This window comes from Tamandua tetradactyla, chromosome 3, assembly GCF_023851605.1.
Source record: "Tamandua tetradactyla isolate mTamTet1 chromosome 3, mTamTet1.pri, whole genome shotgun sequence".
NCBI lineage: Eukaryota > Metazoa > Chordata > Mammalia > Pilosa > Myrmecophagidae > Tamandua > Tamandua tetradactyla.
Window position 1 is genome coordinate 91,926,382 of NC_135329.1, and position 17,507 is coordinate 91,943,888.

A 17,507-nucleotide genomic window follows, 5' to 3' on the forward strand; every position below is an offset into this window, starting at 1 on the left:
AGTACAATTTCATCTCAGCTAGGCCTGTGGCAGTGTTCAAAGCTAAAACTTGTGTGCTAGAATGCAAGTCAGCCTATCAGGCATCAGCGTAGAGGCACTGCAGCTGTTTAAAGTTTTGGCTATAGTCATGTAGTGAAGCAGGAATGTTATATGTTAAAAGTAAAAGGCCACAGGGAAAAAAAAGAGTGAGGGAGCTTTTTCATATTTATGGGTTATTAAAGTATATGATCGATTTGTTTGTCTTTTTCTATTTTAAGACTAATTGGAAATGATTTCTTTAAAAAAAGAAGACAAAAAACCTCTTGGGATTATGACTGTTTTCCAAGTCTCCTACTTGCACGTTGGAAGTATTTTTAAAGTATCTTACTCATACTCCTTGTTCTTTATCCCTACATAAGTCTGAATGAAGGCTGTAAAATGTTGAGGTTTCTGTGCTTCAGTGTTTATGAGAAATATAACTACAGCCCAGTATTCACTCTTATTGTAGGCATCTGTCATCAGTTCTGGGGAATAAGTTTGATCATGGAGCTGAAGCCATCATGCCAACCATCTTTAATTTAATTCCCAACAGTGCCAAAATTATGGCCACATCTGGTGTTGTAGCTGTCAGGTTAATCATTCGGGTAAGTTTCTTTTAAGGCCATATATACAACAATAAGCAAGTGGCAAATGTCAGTGTGTTATAAGGAATGTTAGAGGCATTTTTCTCATTCAAGTGTTATTGCATTTAGCTGTAATAATGCAGATTTTGGAAAATAGAGCAAAGGGTAAAGAAAGAAATAATTCCATCATGTAAAAGAAAACCATTACCAATATTTTAGTGTATTTTTTTCTCCAATTCATTCTTTGTATATAGTTGGAGTCATACTGTGTATACAGTAGGGCCCTTTTTCCCCACATAAAGCCTGAGAGCATTTTGTCTTCCTTAATGTGAATTATAGATATGGTGTATCATGAATGAAGAATTGATAAAGCCATTGGTTTTTTATTTGAACATCTGCGTCTGTTTCTAGTTTATGCTCTTCTTGATCTCTCCAAATAGCTCTTTTCTGCTTCTCTCTTTTATTCCCAGCCCTGCTGTTTAGATACGTGCTTATGATTTTGTTACTCATCTGAAACTCATTGCACTAAGTGCACATAAGCACAGCAACAAAATACTCTCTTCAGTTATATTTTTGAAACACTTATTTATTCAAATTTAAATAATTATTCTAGTAATATATATCTGAGTTTTCAATAAAATCTGATAGTTGTAAGACTTAAAATGAAAATACCAATTTTCCACATAATTCCTTCCCTACCTGCAAGTCTCATTTTCTCTTGAAATGTTGGGGCTTGATGATGTTAAACTCTATCCAAAATAATTTCTCATTTTTGTGTGTTATTTACCTAGTGTTATTTTTAGTTCTATTTGCAACGCCTACTTCAAAAATTAAAGCTAAAGCCATCATTGGGTATTTCCATTGAAACAATATCAGAATGTCAAAATATATTTATCTAAGAATTCATTTAAAAACTGATCAGATCTTAACTGCTCAGATGATTTTTGACCTCACGCCAATAATCTGTTTTGAATTTTTAGATTTGAATATCATTGTGTGGTCTATTTTTGGTTCTGTCAATTTTATAATAACCTTTGGCAATATCCAATGATATTTATATATCATTATAAATATCTACTCTTTATATGTGTGTGTGTGTGTGTGTGTGTGTGTGTGTGTGTATATACACAAAGAAGTAGTCATCTTTTTTGTTGTTGTTGTTTGGGTATTTTCAAATGTTTACCTCTGCTTTTTCTTCTTTTCTACAGCACACACACATCCCTAGGTTAATACCTGTTATAACGAGCAATTGTACCTCTAAGTCTGTCGCAGTGAGAAGGTAAATTTTTAAAAGGCTTCCCTACTATTTTTGATTGTTTAAAACCAAAACAAATTTTTGATCTCCCTATATGGGAAAAAGTAAATGTATAAAATGCCTGTTGTTATTTAAATTCACTGCAGTAAATGCTTTGGAGTTGAAGGATCATGATATAAATTTTCTGGAAAGTAAAGTTGGACAATCGGTATTGTTTGTGTATGAAAGGAGGAAGAGATTGGGATTGGCTGGGAAGGTAGGCTGCTTGTGGAGACCCCCCTTGCACATTTTTTTCCTGATGTAGTCCCTTTGTGTCACTGGTTACTCCACTCCCTGGATGAAGGTAATAACTGGATGCAAGAAATAAATGTTGTAAATGCCAATGGCAATAATATAGTATTCCTTAGGTAGGAGGAGATGTATTTTCTTCACATCTTCTGACAGTGACTCTTGACCAGTCACTTGCTTCTGGTGCAGTTATGGGGGTATAACCAGATGATACACTAGGCAGTGTAAGCTGGGTAACTATTAGAACTCCATTCCCTAATCTTTGTCTTGTCCTATGCCCTGGTGAGCTGTCCTCAATCCTGTGTGAGAAATAAGAACTTTGCACTTCTGGCTTGGGTCAGTGATTCTCAACTGTTGGGTCCCAGAGTCTTTGTAAGCCTGTTAAGATCTGTAGACCTTCTTCCTACTAAAATGCATATACGCAGAATAGTTGCATATAGGTTTTCAGGGGATTCATGGATGCCACTGAATCTTCCCAGTGAACAATATCAGCAACTTTGAAGCTAATATCAGCCAGTTAACACCAGGACTGGACAGTAGCTTCCTGGCCCCACTGCCATGGTTCCATGTCTTGATCTTAGCCTAGGAGAGTCCCTCACTCAAAGGCTCTGGAGCTCAACTTATTGGGCTGCTGGAGCTCAACTTACGGGGCTGCCTCCTTATTGTCTCCTTTCCTGGTTATTCCAATTTGGTCTGGTAAGGCTTCCACATATAGGAGACTCTCCTAAGTATGAAGCAGACTGGATCTACTCCATTGACTACCACATGGAAGGCAAGAGAGAAAAGAAAGGGAATTACCCAACTGTCTAAAGCCAGGAAGAAAGAAATTTGCTTATTCCACTGAAAAATATGGCTCAGTTGAATCTCTTTGAAGAATGTAATCTGCCCTTGGCCCACACAGTCTCACTTCTGCTGGGGAGTTGAATGAAACAGCTTCTGTACCTCAGGCTTTACCTGAAGCCCTTACTCTTCACATTTACATATTATGTGCCTATTGGGAATGAGACCACCTCTTAAAAGGGTTTGCTTAAGTAAAGGGGGCCTAAAAAAATAAAAATAAAAAGGGGGGGTGCTGACATATAGTGAAAGCTTCGTAAGTGGTGACCATTATTAGAATTCGTTGCTGGTGCTGTTACCATTACTGTCACTTTTGTTTTAGGTTTACAAGAGAAATTCAGAGTGCGTTTTTCTTTTGTGTAAGGCAGTTTTTGGACAACAGCTTTTTGTTGGGGAACATTCCAGCATATACAAGTAGTGACCTATAGTAACTGTGACAGTTGGAATGCTGCCCTCCCCCACCTCCCACCCCACAGTTCCTGAACCCTACATCCAGATCACTGTCCCTGTGTTTAGTCACAGTGTCTTAATACTGTCTGGCCAGTCTGCCTGTTTTCAGACCTGTAGAAGATGATCTAGCCTCTTCCTGGAGAACCAGAGAGGGTGTTGTAAGCAGGGCAGTGGACTTACGAGGGATAGTCAACCTGTACTGAGCTCTGCTTTGTAGGATGTGTAAGAAATGAATTAAGTGCACAGTCCCCCTACCTTTACAAAGCTAATAATGTATCTGGGGAGATTAGAAGCAAAGGACACTGTAAGAGTGGCTGATTTCTGCATTCAGAGAAGGCAGTGATAGAAGCCAACTGATATATTCCCCAAAGCCTTCACTGACCATTTGGAAATTGGGCCACTTTTAGAGAAAAGAATAGGAATAGGTGAAGAAAAGAGTCAAGAAAAATTCAGACTGGGAAATAGTAGGGACAGGAGTTGGGATAGTGAGAGAGGTAGTTCACTGTCTGTCCTTTGGGAAAGCTCAGTCTACAAGGACCCACCACACTACTGCCAGCCCAGGCCAAGACACAAGGCTGTCCGGGTGCACTTAGTGCCGCCAAACCCTATGTGTGACAGGTAACTGTTACCTGTCTCCGTTCTGCCTTGGGGTAAGGGTTTATTAAGGATTTATTGAATGATTATGTGTATGAATGATGAGGTTTTGTGTTTGGAGGTTCATGGGAAAGAAAGTTTGGTCATTTCATTAAATAAAGATTACCTTCTGATTTGTTTCCTTGAATGAGTTCCTAGGACTAAGATTTATTCTTACAAAGATAGAAATCCTGGGCTTCAGAAAAAGGAAATTATCAGGAGGTTAGGACCCAAAGAGGTGGTGTAGTTAAAGGGAAATGAGGCTTGAATTGTTTTTGTGCACAAATCAGGTTGAGAAAAATGAAAAGGATTTTGAAAGATTGAAGGGAGGAACCTAGGACATCCTTAACTGGTGTAATTAATGCAAAGACCAGTTCCCTGGCTTAGCACTGTGTGCTGACCTTCCATGCATGTGCAAATCCTGGGGCTTTTGTAGTGTTGCCATCAAACTAATTTCTAATTTGAGGGAGACACTTGTCTCCTGCTCCTGGGTTTCTGTGACCACCACTGATACTTAATTACTTTCATTGGCTTTGATTTTCAGTTGATTTTGATTCCTTCTTTGCATTATTCTAATCATAAAAATCAGATGAAATTTGCCACTTATAAAAAATGGTGTTGAGTCACTTAAGGTAAGAGCTGTATTATTTTCACTGACATTAAAAATTACTAAATTATATATATTTTTAACTTCTCAGGCGCTGTTTTGAATTTTTAGATTTACTTCTGCAAGAATGGCAAACACATTCATTGGAACGGTGAGCATTTGTCTTTTCATCTCTTTTGATGAGTGACCCACCCATTTTCTCTCAGCCCTAAAGGGATCTAAGGATTCTCTTGCATGACTGTTGTGTTGTTCCTCCTAATGTGAGCCACGTAATATTGTCAGAAACTTAAATTTCATTAATTAAAGTAGTAATGTGCCTAGAAATGTGAAACAGATGTACATGTTAACAACCACAAAGCTGGGATGGACACTTTGTTGTCTCTGATCCTGCTGCATGACATTCTTTATCAACTTCAAGTTAGATGCTTAAAGCAGCTCTCTTAGCAAGGTCTGATGCTTAGGCCATAAAGGAATCTCACTCATTTGAAGGTATTCTTTTTTATCCTTCTGTATCAGAAAGTCAGAATTCTTTTCTTCATTCCAAATGGTGTATGGTGACTTTCACATCATCAGGATAAAAAGTAGTGTTGTGGTGGAATTTTTGAAAAAGTGCATCTCCCCGTTAATTTTGAGGTTCCTGCCTTGCCGTTTTTTTTTTCCAGCTCCTATCAATTTTAGGTGCCTGTTGTATTTTTTGAGTTAAATTTCGAGAAGTAGATGACATTGTGCCACCCATTTTCTAATAGTATACCGTTTATTTTATGTCACCCATTTTCTAATAGTGTACCATATACTTTGGGAAGAACTCTGTGGCATATTAAATATTTCATTGGTGGAATTTTAATAACTTTAATTTATCAGCAAGTCCTATTCCTGTTCCTAACTACAGTGATCAGAGATGAAACAAAGCCAAACCTCCATGAGGTAAAGTTTCATCTGAAAATAAATGCTTTGAATCTAGAAAATAGTCACACATTATAAAAACACTTCCTTGTACTTAAATCTTTGAGTTGTTATACCCTCTTTATTTGGCAGTGGTTTTAGAATATAGAGGTGGAAATAGACTGAAGGATTTTCTGAAGGGACAAAGAAGCAAAACAAAAAGCCTGAGACCTCAGATGTAGCCTCTTGTGTTCTGAATTCAGAGCTCACTGTCTACGGGTGAGCAGGTGCTCACTAAATATTTATGCAGGAAGAAAGGAATGAGGCAGAGACCTTGAGCAGGCTCATAAGACTAGTTATAGTATTTTTCCTGTGAACTTGTTGAAACTATTCATTCTAGTCACTTTCCTTTTCTTAAAATGCTATGAAATAATCAATGAAACATTTTAATGACTTCTCAGCTAGGGAAAGAATTCCTATTTATAAACTGGTTAGATCATTTTATAAAATTTTTTCATGTTACCTGATAGTAGAACTTGAAAAACACATTCTGTTTAACTATAAAACTCTGATAAAGGGGCTGCAAGCGTAGTTCAGTGATAGAATTCTCGCCTGCCATGCAGGAGACCTGGGTTTGATTCCCAGCCCATGCACTTCCCAAACAAACACACAAACAAACAAAAAGCAAACCAAACAAAAATTCAACAAATGGTACTTCAATAATGGGATACTCACATGGACAAAACATGAAATGTGACCCCCGCCATACAGCATACAAAGAAAAAAATGTGATAGAGATAGCCTTTTTAATGTTACAATCATTATTTCATAATCTATAATCTGTATAGAAACTCATTCTGACCATAGGAAAATAAGGTTTGTTTGATCAGGTTCATAAAGGATTGAGCTAAATAAGTGTGGCTTGAAAAAGCAGCTATTTAAAAAAAAATTACACAAGAGGGTAGGCATATCAAGGTACGGGAGGGTTGAGGGGTAGGGTGGGGTTGAAGATAGGATCCTGGGACAGAATTGGAATCTTGCAGGACCTACACAGTGTTCTGCTTTTCTGAGCTGCATGTTAGTTGGCTGACCCTGGCACAGAGGCCCCAAGTTCCACATTGCCACTGTGAAGTTATTTCCCGCACCTCTCTTAATCTGCGCAAAACCTCTATTTATGATTGTTATTGTTTTCTTTCCTAAATACTTAGACACATATCAGTATTAGCTGAAACAATAAAGAAGGGAATACATGATGCTGATTCTGAAGCAAGGATAGAAGCCAGAAAGTAAGTTTATATTGCACACCATTTCTTTTGTTAATTGTTTTTATGTTTCAGATTTACTGTCTTGATTCCCTTATTAAAAATCCATAGTTTGTTTGCAGTAATGAAAAAATTTTGGTAATGGATAGTGGCATCAATAGCACAATATTGTAAACGTAATATCACTAAATTGTAAACATGCAAGTGGTTTAATGGGAAATTTTGTATTATATGTTACCACAATAAAATTAAAAAAAAAATCCATTGTTACTTGAATATGCTTCATTAATCATGACTTCTAAATATGACCCAGAAAGGCCGCTTAAGACTACTTCTCTAGGTTTTGTTTGGAAGGTTAAATGTCCAGTCTTGAAGGACCAAGTGATGTTATTTGAATATAAACAAAACTTATGGGCAGTTGAATGCTTGTTTTTAAATTTATTAGAAATTGCCACATGAATTAGAAAAGTACTTAGATGAGTGGCCAGTATATTCTTTTATTAATCCAGCTCTGTTAAAAGCCAAATCATAAGCTATATTGACTTTATTGATTTCCTATGAAAAATTTCTGTCACAGAGGACTCTTCCTGCCATCAGGTTTTTGTAAGCATTGAGTTGTTGCTTGGTGAGTGAATCACGGTCAGGGAAGTTGGCTTGATCTCTAGTGGTCAGGGGTATCACTGCAATAGCTTGCCAATGTCTTTTCATGTTTGAGGTGTTTTTGCTATTTTACTTAGTTATCTCCAAATCATGTGTCCCCCTATTCCATTCTGCCCTGAAAATACATTTGCTGTTTTGACTATAAATGCTAGGTGTTTGATGCTAAGACTTAATCTCTCCTGGAAAGTGTGCCAATTTTGCATCTGTGACTGCCTTTTCTATGCATCCATAGTTGACCAGCATAGTTGAAACTCTCTTCTAACTTGCCTGGGGCATTTTAGTTTGCCGTGGCTGCATCAGTGTATCTTGATCCAGTACCTTGTCTCTCTTTGACCACCTTTACAGTTGAATTACACTTCTCATGTCTGAGTTCTTTGGAAGACCTCTGAAGTGCCTTCCACTATCTTATCTTGAGTTGTTACTACCAAAATTAGCGATATAATTAGCAGTTGCTGAGAACTATCAGGATTGGATTTGTTAATAATCTACTTATTCTCTTTTTATCTTTGTAATTTGTGCTCCCTCCAATTTTTTTTCTCGTTCTTTAATTAGAATGTAATATAGGTTTCAAATAGCTCTGAACATCTTTCCAGTTTTCTTATGACTACATTATCCAGGAAGGCAATTTTACATACCTCATATCATTGCAGTAAGAAAAGCTACCATTTATTGAGCCCCCCTTCCTGTGTTCCAAACACAGATGTTTTAGTTCCATCTTCCCTTATGTGCTCCATTCTTGCAAGTTAGGCCCTCTAATTCCCATTGACTAAGTGAGACTGAGGCTCAGTGAAGTTAAGCAATTTGCCCAGTATCAGAAGGCCAGTAAGTGTCAGGTTGTGTTTCACACCAGGAGTCTTTTGTTAGTACTGTCTTCATTATGCCTTATTGCTACTGCTCCTAAAATAATACCAAAATATAGTTTAACCTAATGAAAAAATAAAGAAACAGAAACCCAGAAAACTGTTAGCAGGTGAGCTGAAGCTTGCTGTCGTAAAAGTCACATGGTGTCCTCCAGAGCTCAGTGCATGTGTGCGCCGGATCCATTGCCTGTAACAGGAAGCTGTTTGTCTTCCTAGATGTTACTGGGGCTTCCACGGTCACTTCAGCAGAGAAGCCGAGCACTTGTACCACACACTGGAATCCTCCTACCAGAAGGCCTTGCAGTCCCATCTGAAGAACTCGGACAGCATCGTATCTCTGCCCCAATCAGACCGCTCGTCCTCTAGTTCTCAGGAGAGTCTGAAGTAAGACATTCGGCTTCACTTTTCATTAGTATGAGGCTCTTTCATGTTTGAGATTTTACTACATGGACACCCAAATTCTGACTTGTTATTAAAATATGTGGGCCCAGGATAGGTCTCCCAGAGCCTTACTTTAGGTGGATTTTGATACTAGGTAAGTTCCTGTGGGGGGTGGTAAGAAACATAAGGCCTTGGTCTCTGCCCAAAATAATTTTCCATCAATTTTATGTCAGTCCTAGAATACAGTGTGGAGTAACAGAAGTGAAGTATAAAGTAATGTGAACTATCCACTAAATGCTTCCAAGAGTCTTGTAAGAAGGGGGAAGTGTGGCTCTAGAGACAAGTTCTCTCTGTATTTTTGATTTCTTTCTCTAGTTATGACTTGTATCTCTGTCACTGAAGGCAGTCCAAAATACAATGCTAAAGCTTTATCTTATATTGGGAGCTTCTAAGATCGTGCCCCGAGTCCCTCAAAAAAGTCAGAAAATACTGAAATAGTTTTTCATTGTCATAATTTCCTGTTATAGTTTGGACTTGTACTAATATAAATAAAATGTATGTTTGATAATAAACACATTTACCTTGACTTCTAGCCGACCACTCTCTGCCAAAAGAAGTCCTACTGGAAGTACCGCATCCAGAGGTAAGACTCACAGCTACCAGGCAGGGGGCTGGTAGGTGGGGGATCCCAGGGAGGCAGTCCACAGAAGGCCTCTGTTTCTTAACCTCAGATGGGGCTGGACTGCTCCAAGAGGCCACCTACTGGCAGGAGCCAGCCACCTGTTCTCAGGTTAGAGAAGTGTGCTGTTGACTCCATGCTCTGACTGACCACGGTAGAACTCCATGTTTCTAGGCCTGTTGCTGCTGAGGAGGATTCAGCTTCAGGATGCCTGTGCAGGCAGTAGTTGAGTGCCATGGCCCTTCCTTCCCACCCCTCAGCTGGTTGGCACCACCACAGAGGCCGCTACTCTTCTGCTCTCATTGCTTGATTTGTTCTGAGCAGTAGCGGCTTGGTGGCTGTCAGAGGTGGGAGCATGGTCCATTTCCCTGCCACTTCTAAGATGAGGGGAGGGTTTCTAGGTAAGAGTGCACTTGACATTTGGGCCACCTCATGATGAAGCTAGCCAGATGGGAAGATTTTGTCATTATTTTACTCTGCCTTGTAGTAACCAGAAATATGATGTAATTCTTTGTGGTTGCGAGTCTTTGATTCCAAGAAAGCTAATGTAACAGGTATTAAAGTGGAGATCATCTATAATTTTCCTTCAGCATTTGCTAAACTCTGTCTTCAGTGACCAGGAGAGACTTTAGCTGTCAGCACTATGTGCTTAGACATTTGTTAAAACTTGATATGTTTCTTTTCAAGAAAAGCAAAACTTAAAGTTTTAATCTGTGTTGAAACTTCTGGTGTAGTCCTTACTAATCTTTCATCCTTACCACTAAAGCGTCTACAGTTAGTACCAAATCTGTGTCAACAACTGGATCCCTCCAGCGGTCTCGAAGTGACATCGATGTGAACGCAGCGGCCAGTGCCAAGTCCAAAGTCTCCTCATCATCAGGTGTTACACCTTTCAGCTCCGCAGCAGCTTTGCCCCCAGGGTCATACGCATCCTTAGGTAACCATGCCTCCCATCCTTTCTCTCCAGTTCTGCACAAGTGGTGTTATTTATTTTAGCAGATTACAAAAGCCACAATGAGGAAATTTCCACTGCTGCAGGACTGCATAGTTCAGTGTCAGTGGCCTTGTGCTCCTGTTGCTGGTCAGCAGCCTCCCTTGGCTGAGTGCTCCCTTTCTATGGGGCCCCCTCCTCAGTGATAGGGAGGATGCTCATGCATGCACTCCTCCCTCTATCAGTCCTCCTCCTTGGCCAGCCCATGGCTGTGTCATCCCCACCTCCTGATGCTGGTTGGGAGCAAGCCAGAAGGGCCAAGTGATGGGTCCATGCATAGAGTCCCCAGAGGTAGTCCTTGTGGTTACAGTTTTTTCAATTTAAGAATATAACAGGGAGAAGGGAGGGAGGAGACTAATATGACAAGAGGGTTGTCCTTCCATGTGTCACCTTTGGAGGAGGGACACCCTTATTGTAAGGGTTGCCCAAAATATATAAATTTTTTTAAAGTAATTATCTTAAAACCTTCTGTCAAAAGGCGTAGTGGTAGGTCAGCTACTCTTTTATTTCAGCAAACCTTGAACATCTACATATAAGGCTGATTTTAGTTTATTTCATTTTATTTTTAAAAGAGCCAAGTTATTCAAAGCCAGAATCTGGGGATTTAGCTATATTCATTCTATGTTGGATTTTAAATAAATAAATAAAATGTAAACTTCATGAAATACTGAGACCAAGTTACTTAGGTGGTTTACAAACTAAATCCAAAGTCGGCTCTGAAACTAACATTCTGAAAATGTTTTGAGCATTGAAAGCTGTAAAAGAACCCTGAGAGAAGGCTCCTGGGTCTGCCCTTCCTTAGCTCAATAACCTTGAGCAGGCCTTGGGAGCTCCCAGTCTTACCTACCCCTAAGTTACCAGTAGCAATAGCCACCTAAGTCAGATTTGTGATCAGGATAAATGAAATTATGTTAAGTTCCTTTGTAAACTATTGCCATATAAGGTGCAGGAAAGTGTGATTATGAGAGAAATGTTACTTGTTTGAAGGTATATATTCTGGAACGTTTGTTAAAATAAATCAGTCTTGTTTCTTTATGGGAGCACTTCATACATCTGTGTATGAACCCACTAAAAATTCTCTTTTTCTACCAGTTAACTAATGCAACATTATGTAGGAGTGTTTAAGATATATTGACATGTAGTCATTGAATAAGGGAGAAGTAATGGCTCTTCTGTCCTAGGATAAATCAGTTTTGTTAATTTTAGCTCAATTTTTTAAGTACTCAGCTGTGTGTCAATACATTTGATCCACCTTTAGTATTTAAAATTAGTATTTGCTGTGTTGCCTGAAAACTTGAGTACATACATACCTTTCAGAGCACCTCAGTGGTTTGTTCCTGTGTGTATTTGGAAGGCTTTAGTGTGGATCAGACTTGCCCCAATGCTAGTCAAATCACCCAGGCCTTTTGGTCTGATGATAGAAGTACTCATGATAACATTTTTTAGCCCAGTGTTATGTCTTTACTAACAAAACTGGAATATTCTGATTCCCTTACCTTTTCCTGAGTATTCTACCTCCACTTATTATGTTAAAAAATCAACCACCCTGAAATATGACTTCATCCGACCGAGAATTTAGGGATCACTTGGGTTGATAGATTTGCTGTAGTGTGTCCTACACCCGTGCAGAAGTATGCAGCATTAAAGCTCGTGCTCCTTTTCCAAAATTCTAGAGTCCAGACCCATGAGGGAAGACATGGAGTACATAGGCCTGGACTCAGGTACCACGCGCTTCAGCTTTCGCTGCTGGACGTGTAGTTGGGATAGGCCTTGCTGGAGCTAGCTTCTCTGAGCTTACTACTTGCCTCTGCCCTGTCAGTGACTCTTTTGGTAGCTTGATTTTTAGGGGTTTTTTTTCCTACTCTGCTAGTACTTCCAAGAAAAAGGAACTATGGATGAGGATTGGCTTAAAAACAAACAAACAAAAAACCCCATTCAAAACTAACAATCACTCTTTCAACTATGGCACTCCCTTGGGTTGCTCTGTTTCTTGTTTTGTTTTCTAAAAGCAAAACACACTATACTAAGGTAATTTTCATCATAAGATGCACTTACATGCTTCCGACTCGCTTTGCTGTTGAACATGTTTCCCTTTTATTTTAAATTGTACTTTTGCATTTTAGTGGCTAATAACATTCTGCTTTTTTATTTTTTGATGTTACTAACTGTTCCCTGTTATCCCTTCCCTTGTTTTTTAATTTGCTTAAAGATGGTACTGCCAGTAAAGCAGAGGGTAAGCGGTTTGTTCTGTGGTCGAGGTGTGTCTCGCTTCCCTGGTCCTCTACACCCTGAGTGTCGTCCTCACGAGGCCCCCGCATGGTGTGTTGCACGCTGTCTCCCCCCACTCCCCATTCTGTCTCTGCGAATCTTTGTCCACCTCCACCTAATTCTCCTCTCCCTTTGTTGTTGTTCAGTCGTTCGTTGTTCTGTGACTTTTGGCCCCTAAGTTATGCTGTGGGTGGTTTTTAATGCTGAGTCCATGTGGGAGGAGCACTCATCCGGCCTTCTGTGCTGCTCTCCGCAGGGGCTGCTGATCTCGGACTTAATTTTTCCTGAAGGTCCACTGTAGCTTTTTTGTTTTTTCCTCCCCCTTTTCACTTCTTCTCTTTACTTTTGTCGGTCTCTCACGATTTACCTTTCCTTTTTTTTTGAAAATAAATTTCTGTGTCAGTTATTCAGGTTAAAGGCCGGTAAAGGTTTTCTACCAGGTAATTTAAACACTTATTTTAAAATGATTCTCTCTCCTCTAAGATGTCACTGAATTGCATGATACCGTTTTTATTTTCATCACTGACACATGCGCCATCCATTCACTTAAGTCATTCATCCACAGATCAGTCATGTATGAAATGCCTTCTACTGGCTGTTTTGTACCACACACTGAGGATATCACATGGAGATAGAAATAGGCATATCCAAATCCACTTTACATTCTTTTTATGTCATTCTCAAGGAGATCTTCCTGATTTTGCCTTGCATTTTCAGTTTTAGGCATAGTTATTCTAATCTATAAAGGTCTTTAATTGACACATGCTAGACAGCAAGATCACCCTTTGCAAATTCCCTAGATAGAAAGCAGGAAGAAAGGGACATTGTCTGTTTGGAATAGTAAAAACACACCAAACCCACAAGTTGATGATTTATGATTAGGGAACCACTTGTTCATTTTCATACTTTTTTTAGCCACCCTAAAATACTAGTCTGCCTTTCAGGTTTGTCTTGATGTGAACACAATCCTTTTAATCCATATGCTTCTTCTTAAAGAACTAATAAAGACAAAAATAACAATGGGATTTAAAAAAATTTTTAGATGAACAGAGTCCATCTAAAAGGTCAGTGTTTCTCAACGCTACCTCATCGTAAGAATCACCTGGATGCTTGTAAAAAAAAAAGTACCTAGGTCCTTCCCCTGAAGATTCTGATTCCTTAAGTTTGGAAAGAACCAGAGCATTTGAATTTTTAGCAACCCCCCAGTGATTCTTGTATTTCTCCTTCCCAAAGAAACCATCCTTCATATTTCCTCAGTCTAGTTGGAAGGAAGTGGAGGAGTAGAATAGATAATATAGATAACATGAGAAACAAAGATATTATTTGGGAAATTACTTTCCTTTTCAGAATGCTCTGATCCCATATGCCTATATAACGGAGTTGGAGTCAGCATGCTGTTGTAGCCAGTACCAGAGATTTTTGACTTTTTTTTTTATTAGTTGCACAGGCCTGAGCTAGGTCAATTGATTTCCCTCTCAATTACTGTCCAAAAGACTAAGAAAAAGAGAAAAAACAAGTCCCTTTCTGGTTCTCCTTCTGATAGAGAAATAGGGGAATGATTTTGGGACCTTTAACTTTCCGGAGAATTCAGAATCAGACAAGAGAACCTCATTAGAGGGAAGAAAGCAAGTCTCAGCCTTTGTGTCCCAGGATCAGGCACACCATTTCTCATACCTGGCCAACATTTCAAGTGATTATGAAAGGAAAGGAGAAACATCCTTGCTCCACCTGCTGACTCTGATGCTTCTAAGCTGTCATTTTTAGTTTGTTTCAGCAGAAATAGTCTTAGCTCTTAAGAAGAGAGATAGATACTATCATAAATTATGAGACAAAAATGAGGGCTTGAATCAGTAATTGGATCCTCTTAATCCAAAATTCAGGCAATGTATTTGATTGTGGTAACTGTGTTATTATAGTGATTAAGAAATAGTCTATTCTTTAGGAATTATTATATACATTAAGGAGTCCTAATATTTATGACTAATTAAAAAAATTTAAAAAGAACTAAAAACTCAGCTTGTAGACAAAAATGTATTTCCAAGTTATCTTTCAGTGTATCATGTTAAATAACTTGGGGATTTGGAAGAAGGGAAGCATTTATATTGACTTTTTGGGGGGGGGGGTTGCATGGTACGGAAATGGAACCTGGTTCTCCCGCATGGAAGGCAGGCATTCTCACCACAGAACTACCCGTACATCCTATATTGACTCTTTATGGCTCCTGAGAAAGTTTGTTTAGACATTGAGTTTCTGGCAAAAGAACATACTCTCATCTAACACTTGTATTTCTTAGCTAATATGTTTTATAAGGCATTATTCATGCCCCCACCCCCCAAAAATAATTTAAACAAAAGTTACAATGCTTGACTAACTTGTGGATACTGACAACTTATTGCTTATTTCAGAGAATAGATGATCATGTATGATGTTAAGATGCAAAGGCCGTGACAGTTTATCAGTTGGTGATTCTAATTAGGATTAATAAAAACTATGTAGCCTCATCGCTTCAGGAAAAGGAACTTAGATTTTTAGGAGGGAAAAAACATTGGGAATTGTGGTATATTTGTTTATTTTTAAATGAATTACTTAATTAATTGTTTTTGCATGGGCAGGCACTGGTAAACTGGGCGTTGTATTATATTTATCCAAGGATTCTGAATTTTAAGTAATTGGCCTTGGTACAAAAATGGAAAAAAATTATTTCTATGTAAAGAGGTAAAAAAGGGTTAATCCTCTTTTATCTTTCAAGGGATACAAGGCAAATTATTCGTTTGGGGATGGAAAATTTGTAGGTAGAAAAATTTGCAAGTGATTATTTTCCCACATGTTGATTCTATTAAAAAATGCCAAATATAAGTAGAAGTTGGTCTGATCATGCCCCCAGCAAGAGATATAAAGCACATTTATGTGTCAGAATGTCCTAGTGTGATGAGATTTGAGATTTACTTAGAGATCTTTTAATTTTTATATTCTGTGTAAATTGGGAATTTGCTGATAGTTTTGAAACATAAGGGGGACAAAAAATCGCTAGTGACAGAAAGCCATCTAGTGGTTTTTGAATTGCCTAGGACTAAACTGAATTTAGAGATTCTATGCCTGCAAATTAAACCGGGTACACAGATTTAATTTCACCTCTTTTGGGGCTTTTTGAGAAAAACAACAACGTGATTGGAAAAAATCTTTAGCAGTCACTTATTGAAAAGCTACGAGACATGGATGTTCTTTCATTTTTCCCATGAAAGTTAAAGGCTTTGTGCTCTTCTCACAATTCTTTGTTTTCCTCTGGGTCTTGTTTTGTGTGACTTGGTTGATTTGTTGATATGTTTCTTTTCCCTTTAGAATTTTTTTCTCCTGTTGTACAGTTCTCTGTTTTGTATCTCTTATTTTGAGTTTTCTTATGGTGACCATTTCCCCCCTTTCACATCTACTGTGCTTCTGTCCCATAAATGGTGACAATATAGAGTTGAAGTATATTTTTAATATTGGTTTCATTTATCGAGTAGATTTTTTTTTCGTTATAAACGATGGAGCATTTTATATTGTTTCTTTAAACCATTCACAGGCACATATAATGGCATGGTTGAATCAGTAGAATGAAAAAAACCTCTCTCATTAAATGAGATTCAAACAGAAGCACTCTAAACTACATAGCTTAGTTCCCAGACAAAGGAAAGGAAATTCAAAACTGCTGGGTAGAACGGAGTGGTGAGCTTAACTGATCCTTAAAGGTTGCCCCAGGGGCTGAAGTGTAAGCTGTAGCAGATAGCAAACAGGACCTGGGACTCACACAAGTGAAGTTTAAGAGTTGGTGCTAAGCCAGCATTGTCCAGGGGCTGTATCGCCCTGAGAGTTGGGGAGGAAAAGGAATCTCTTTATCTTCAAAATGATAGGAAGGAAACATGTCTGTCTTGCCTTCGTCCTACCAGAAAAAGAAAACAATTTTTTCGTTTTTAATTTATAACTAAGCTCCATTCTCATACCAGTTATCTGGGACACCCCAAGCTGATGAGTTAAAGATTTTTTTAGTGACAGAAAGTTCGGTATATCAGGAAGATTAAATAGATCTAAATTTTTATGGGACTTGATAAAATCGTCTCTCTGAACAATTATAAAAAAATATTTACAAGTTCACCATACTATTGAAAGACTTATAAAGATATAAATTTCTGAATAGGTAATAACACTTACATAGTTCACAACTCAGAAAATATGAAGATAGTGAAAAACCCATCCTTGTCTTTCATTTGCTTGTTTACCACCCTTTTCCGTCTCAGAGCACACAGTAAGTTACCGCTGTCCTTAGTTTTATTTTTATCCAGAGTTTCTTTGCATATAGTAGCAAATATAAGATCTTATTTTCTCCTTTTTTTATAAAAGGTAAGATATTTACATACATAATTCTGTATCTTATTTTACTTAATATAAAGATTCTTTTATATTAGATAGAATTTCCTATAATATGAAAGAACTTAAGGTACAGATTTAACCTTAAGTTATTAAACCAGTCCCCTATTGATAAACATTTAGATTGTTTAGAATTCTGTGTACTAGTTGACAGCACATAAATTGTCTGAAATTGATGATAGGAGTGTTTTTACCATGTAAATTGGCAAATTGCACATTTGGTAATTTTCTGCCTATCCAGTTGTTAAACATTTATCGGCCTGTCACTGGTTGTTGGACTGGTTGTTGGTTGCTGTCATTTTAGTTTGCATACTGTTTCCTTCTTGCCATGCAAAACTTTTAAAAAAATTAAGTGCTGAAATTTATCACTTTTCTTCTAATGGCTTTTAATTTCAAGTCATAATTGAAAAGAACTATTCTACTCCTGCGTTTTTTTTTGTTGTTGTTG

At 38.1% G+C, this 17,507-nt stretch overlaps 1 protein-coding gene across 10 annotated transcripts in view; it reads left to right on the top strand.

Moving 5' to 3' along the window:
• CLASP1 (cytoplasmic linker associated protein 1) overlaps positions 1-17,507 on the top strand; it is a 316,174-nt gene that overhangs the window by 206,767 nt on the left and 91,900 nt on the right. For 6 of the 10 annotated variants that reach the window (XM_077153522.1, XM_077153515.1, XM_077153516.1 and 3 more), the window contains exons 13-20: positions 488-623; positions 1,811-1,881; positions 4,764-4,823; positions 6,763-6,840; positions 8,553-8,720; positions 9,311-9,360; positions 10,163-10,333; positions 12,061-12,108. In XM_077153522.1, the coding sequence (XP_077009637.1) occupies positions 488-623; positions 1,811-1,881; positions 4,764-4,823; positions 6,763-6,840; positions 8,553-8,720; positions 9,311-9,360; positions 10,163-10,333; positions 12,061-12,108 (782 nt within the window). The remainder of the gene's footprint in view (positions 1-487; positions 624-1,810; positions 1,882-4,763; positions 4,824-6,762; positions 6,841-8,552; positions 8,721-9,310; positions 9,361-10,162; positions 10,334-12,060; positions 12,109-17,507) is intronic. The other 4 variants (XM_077153518.1, XM_077153514.1, XM_077153520.1 and 1 more) reach the window with 1 other exon arrangement.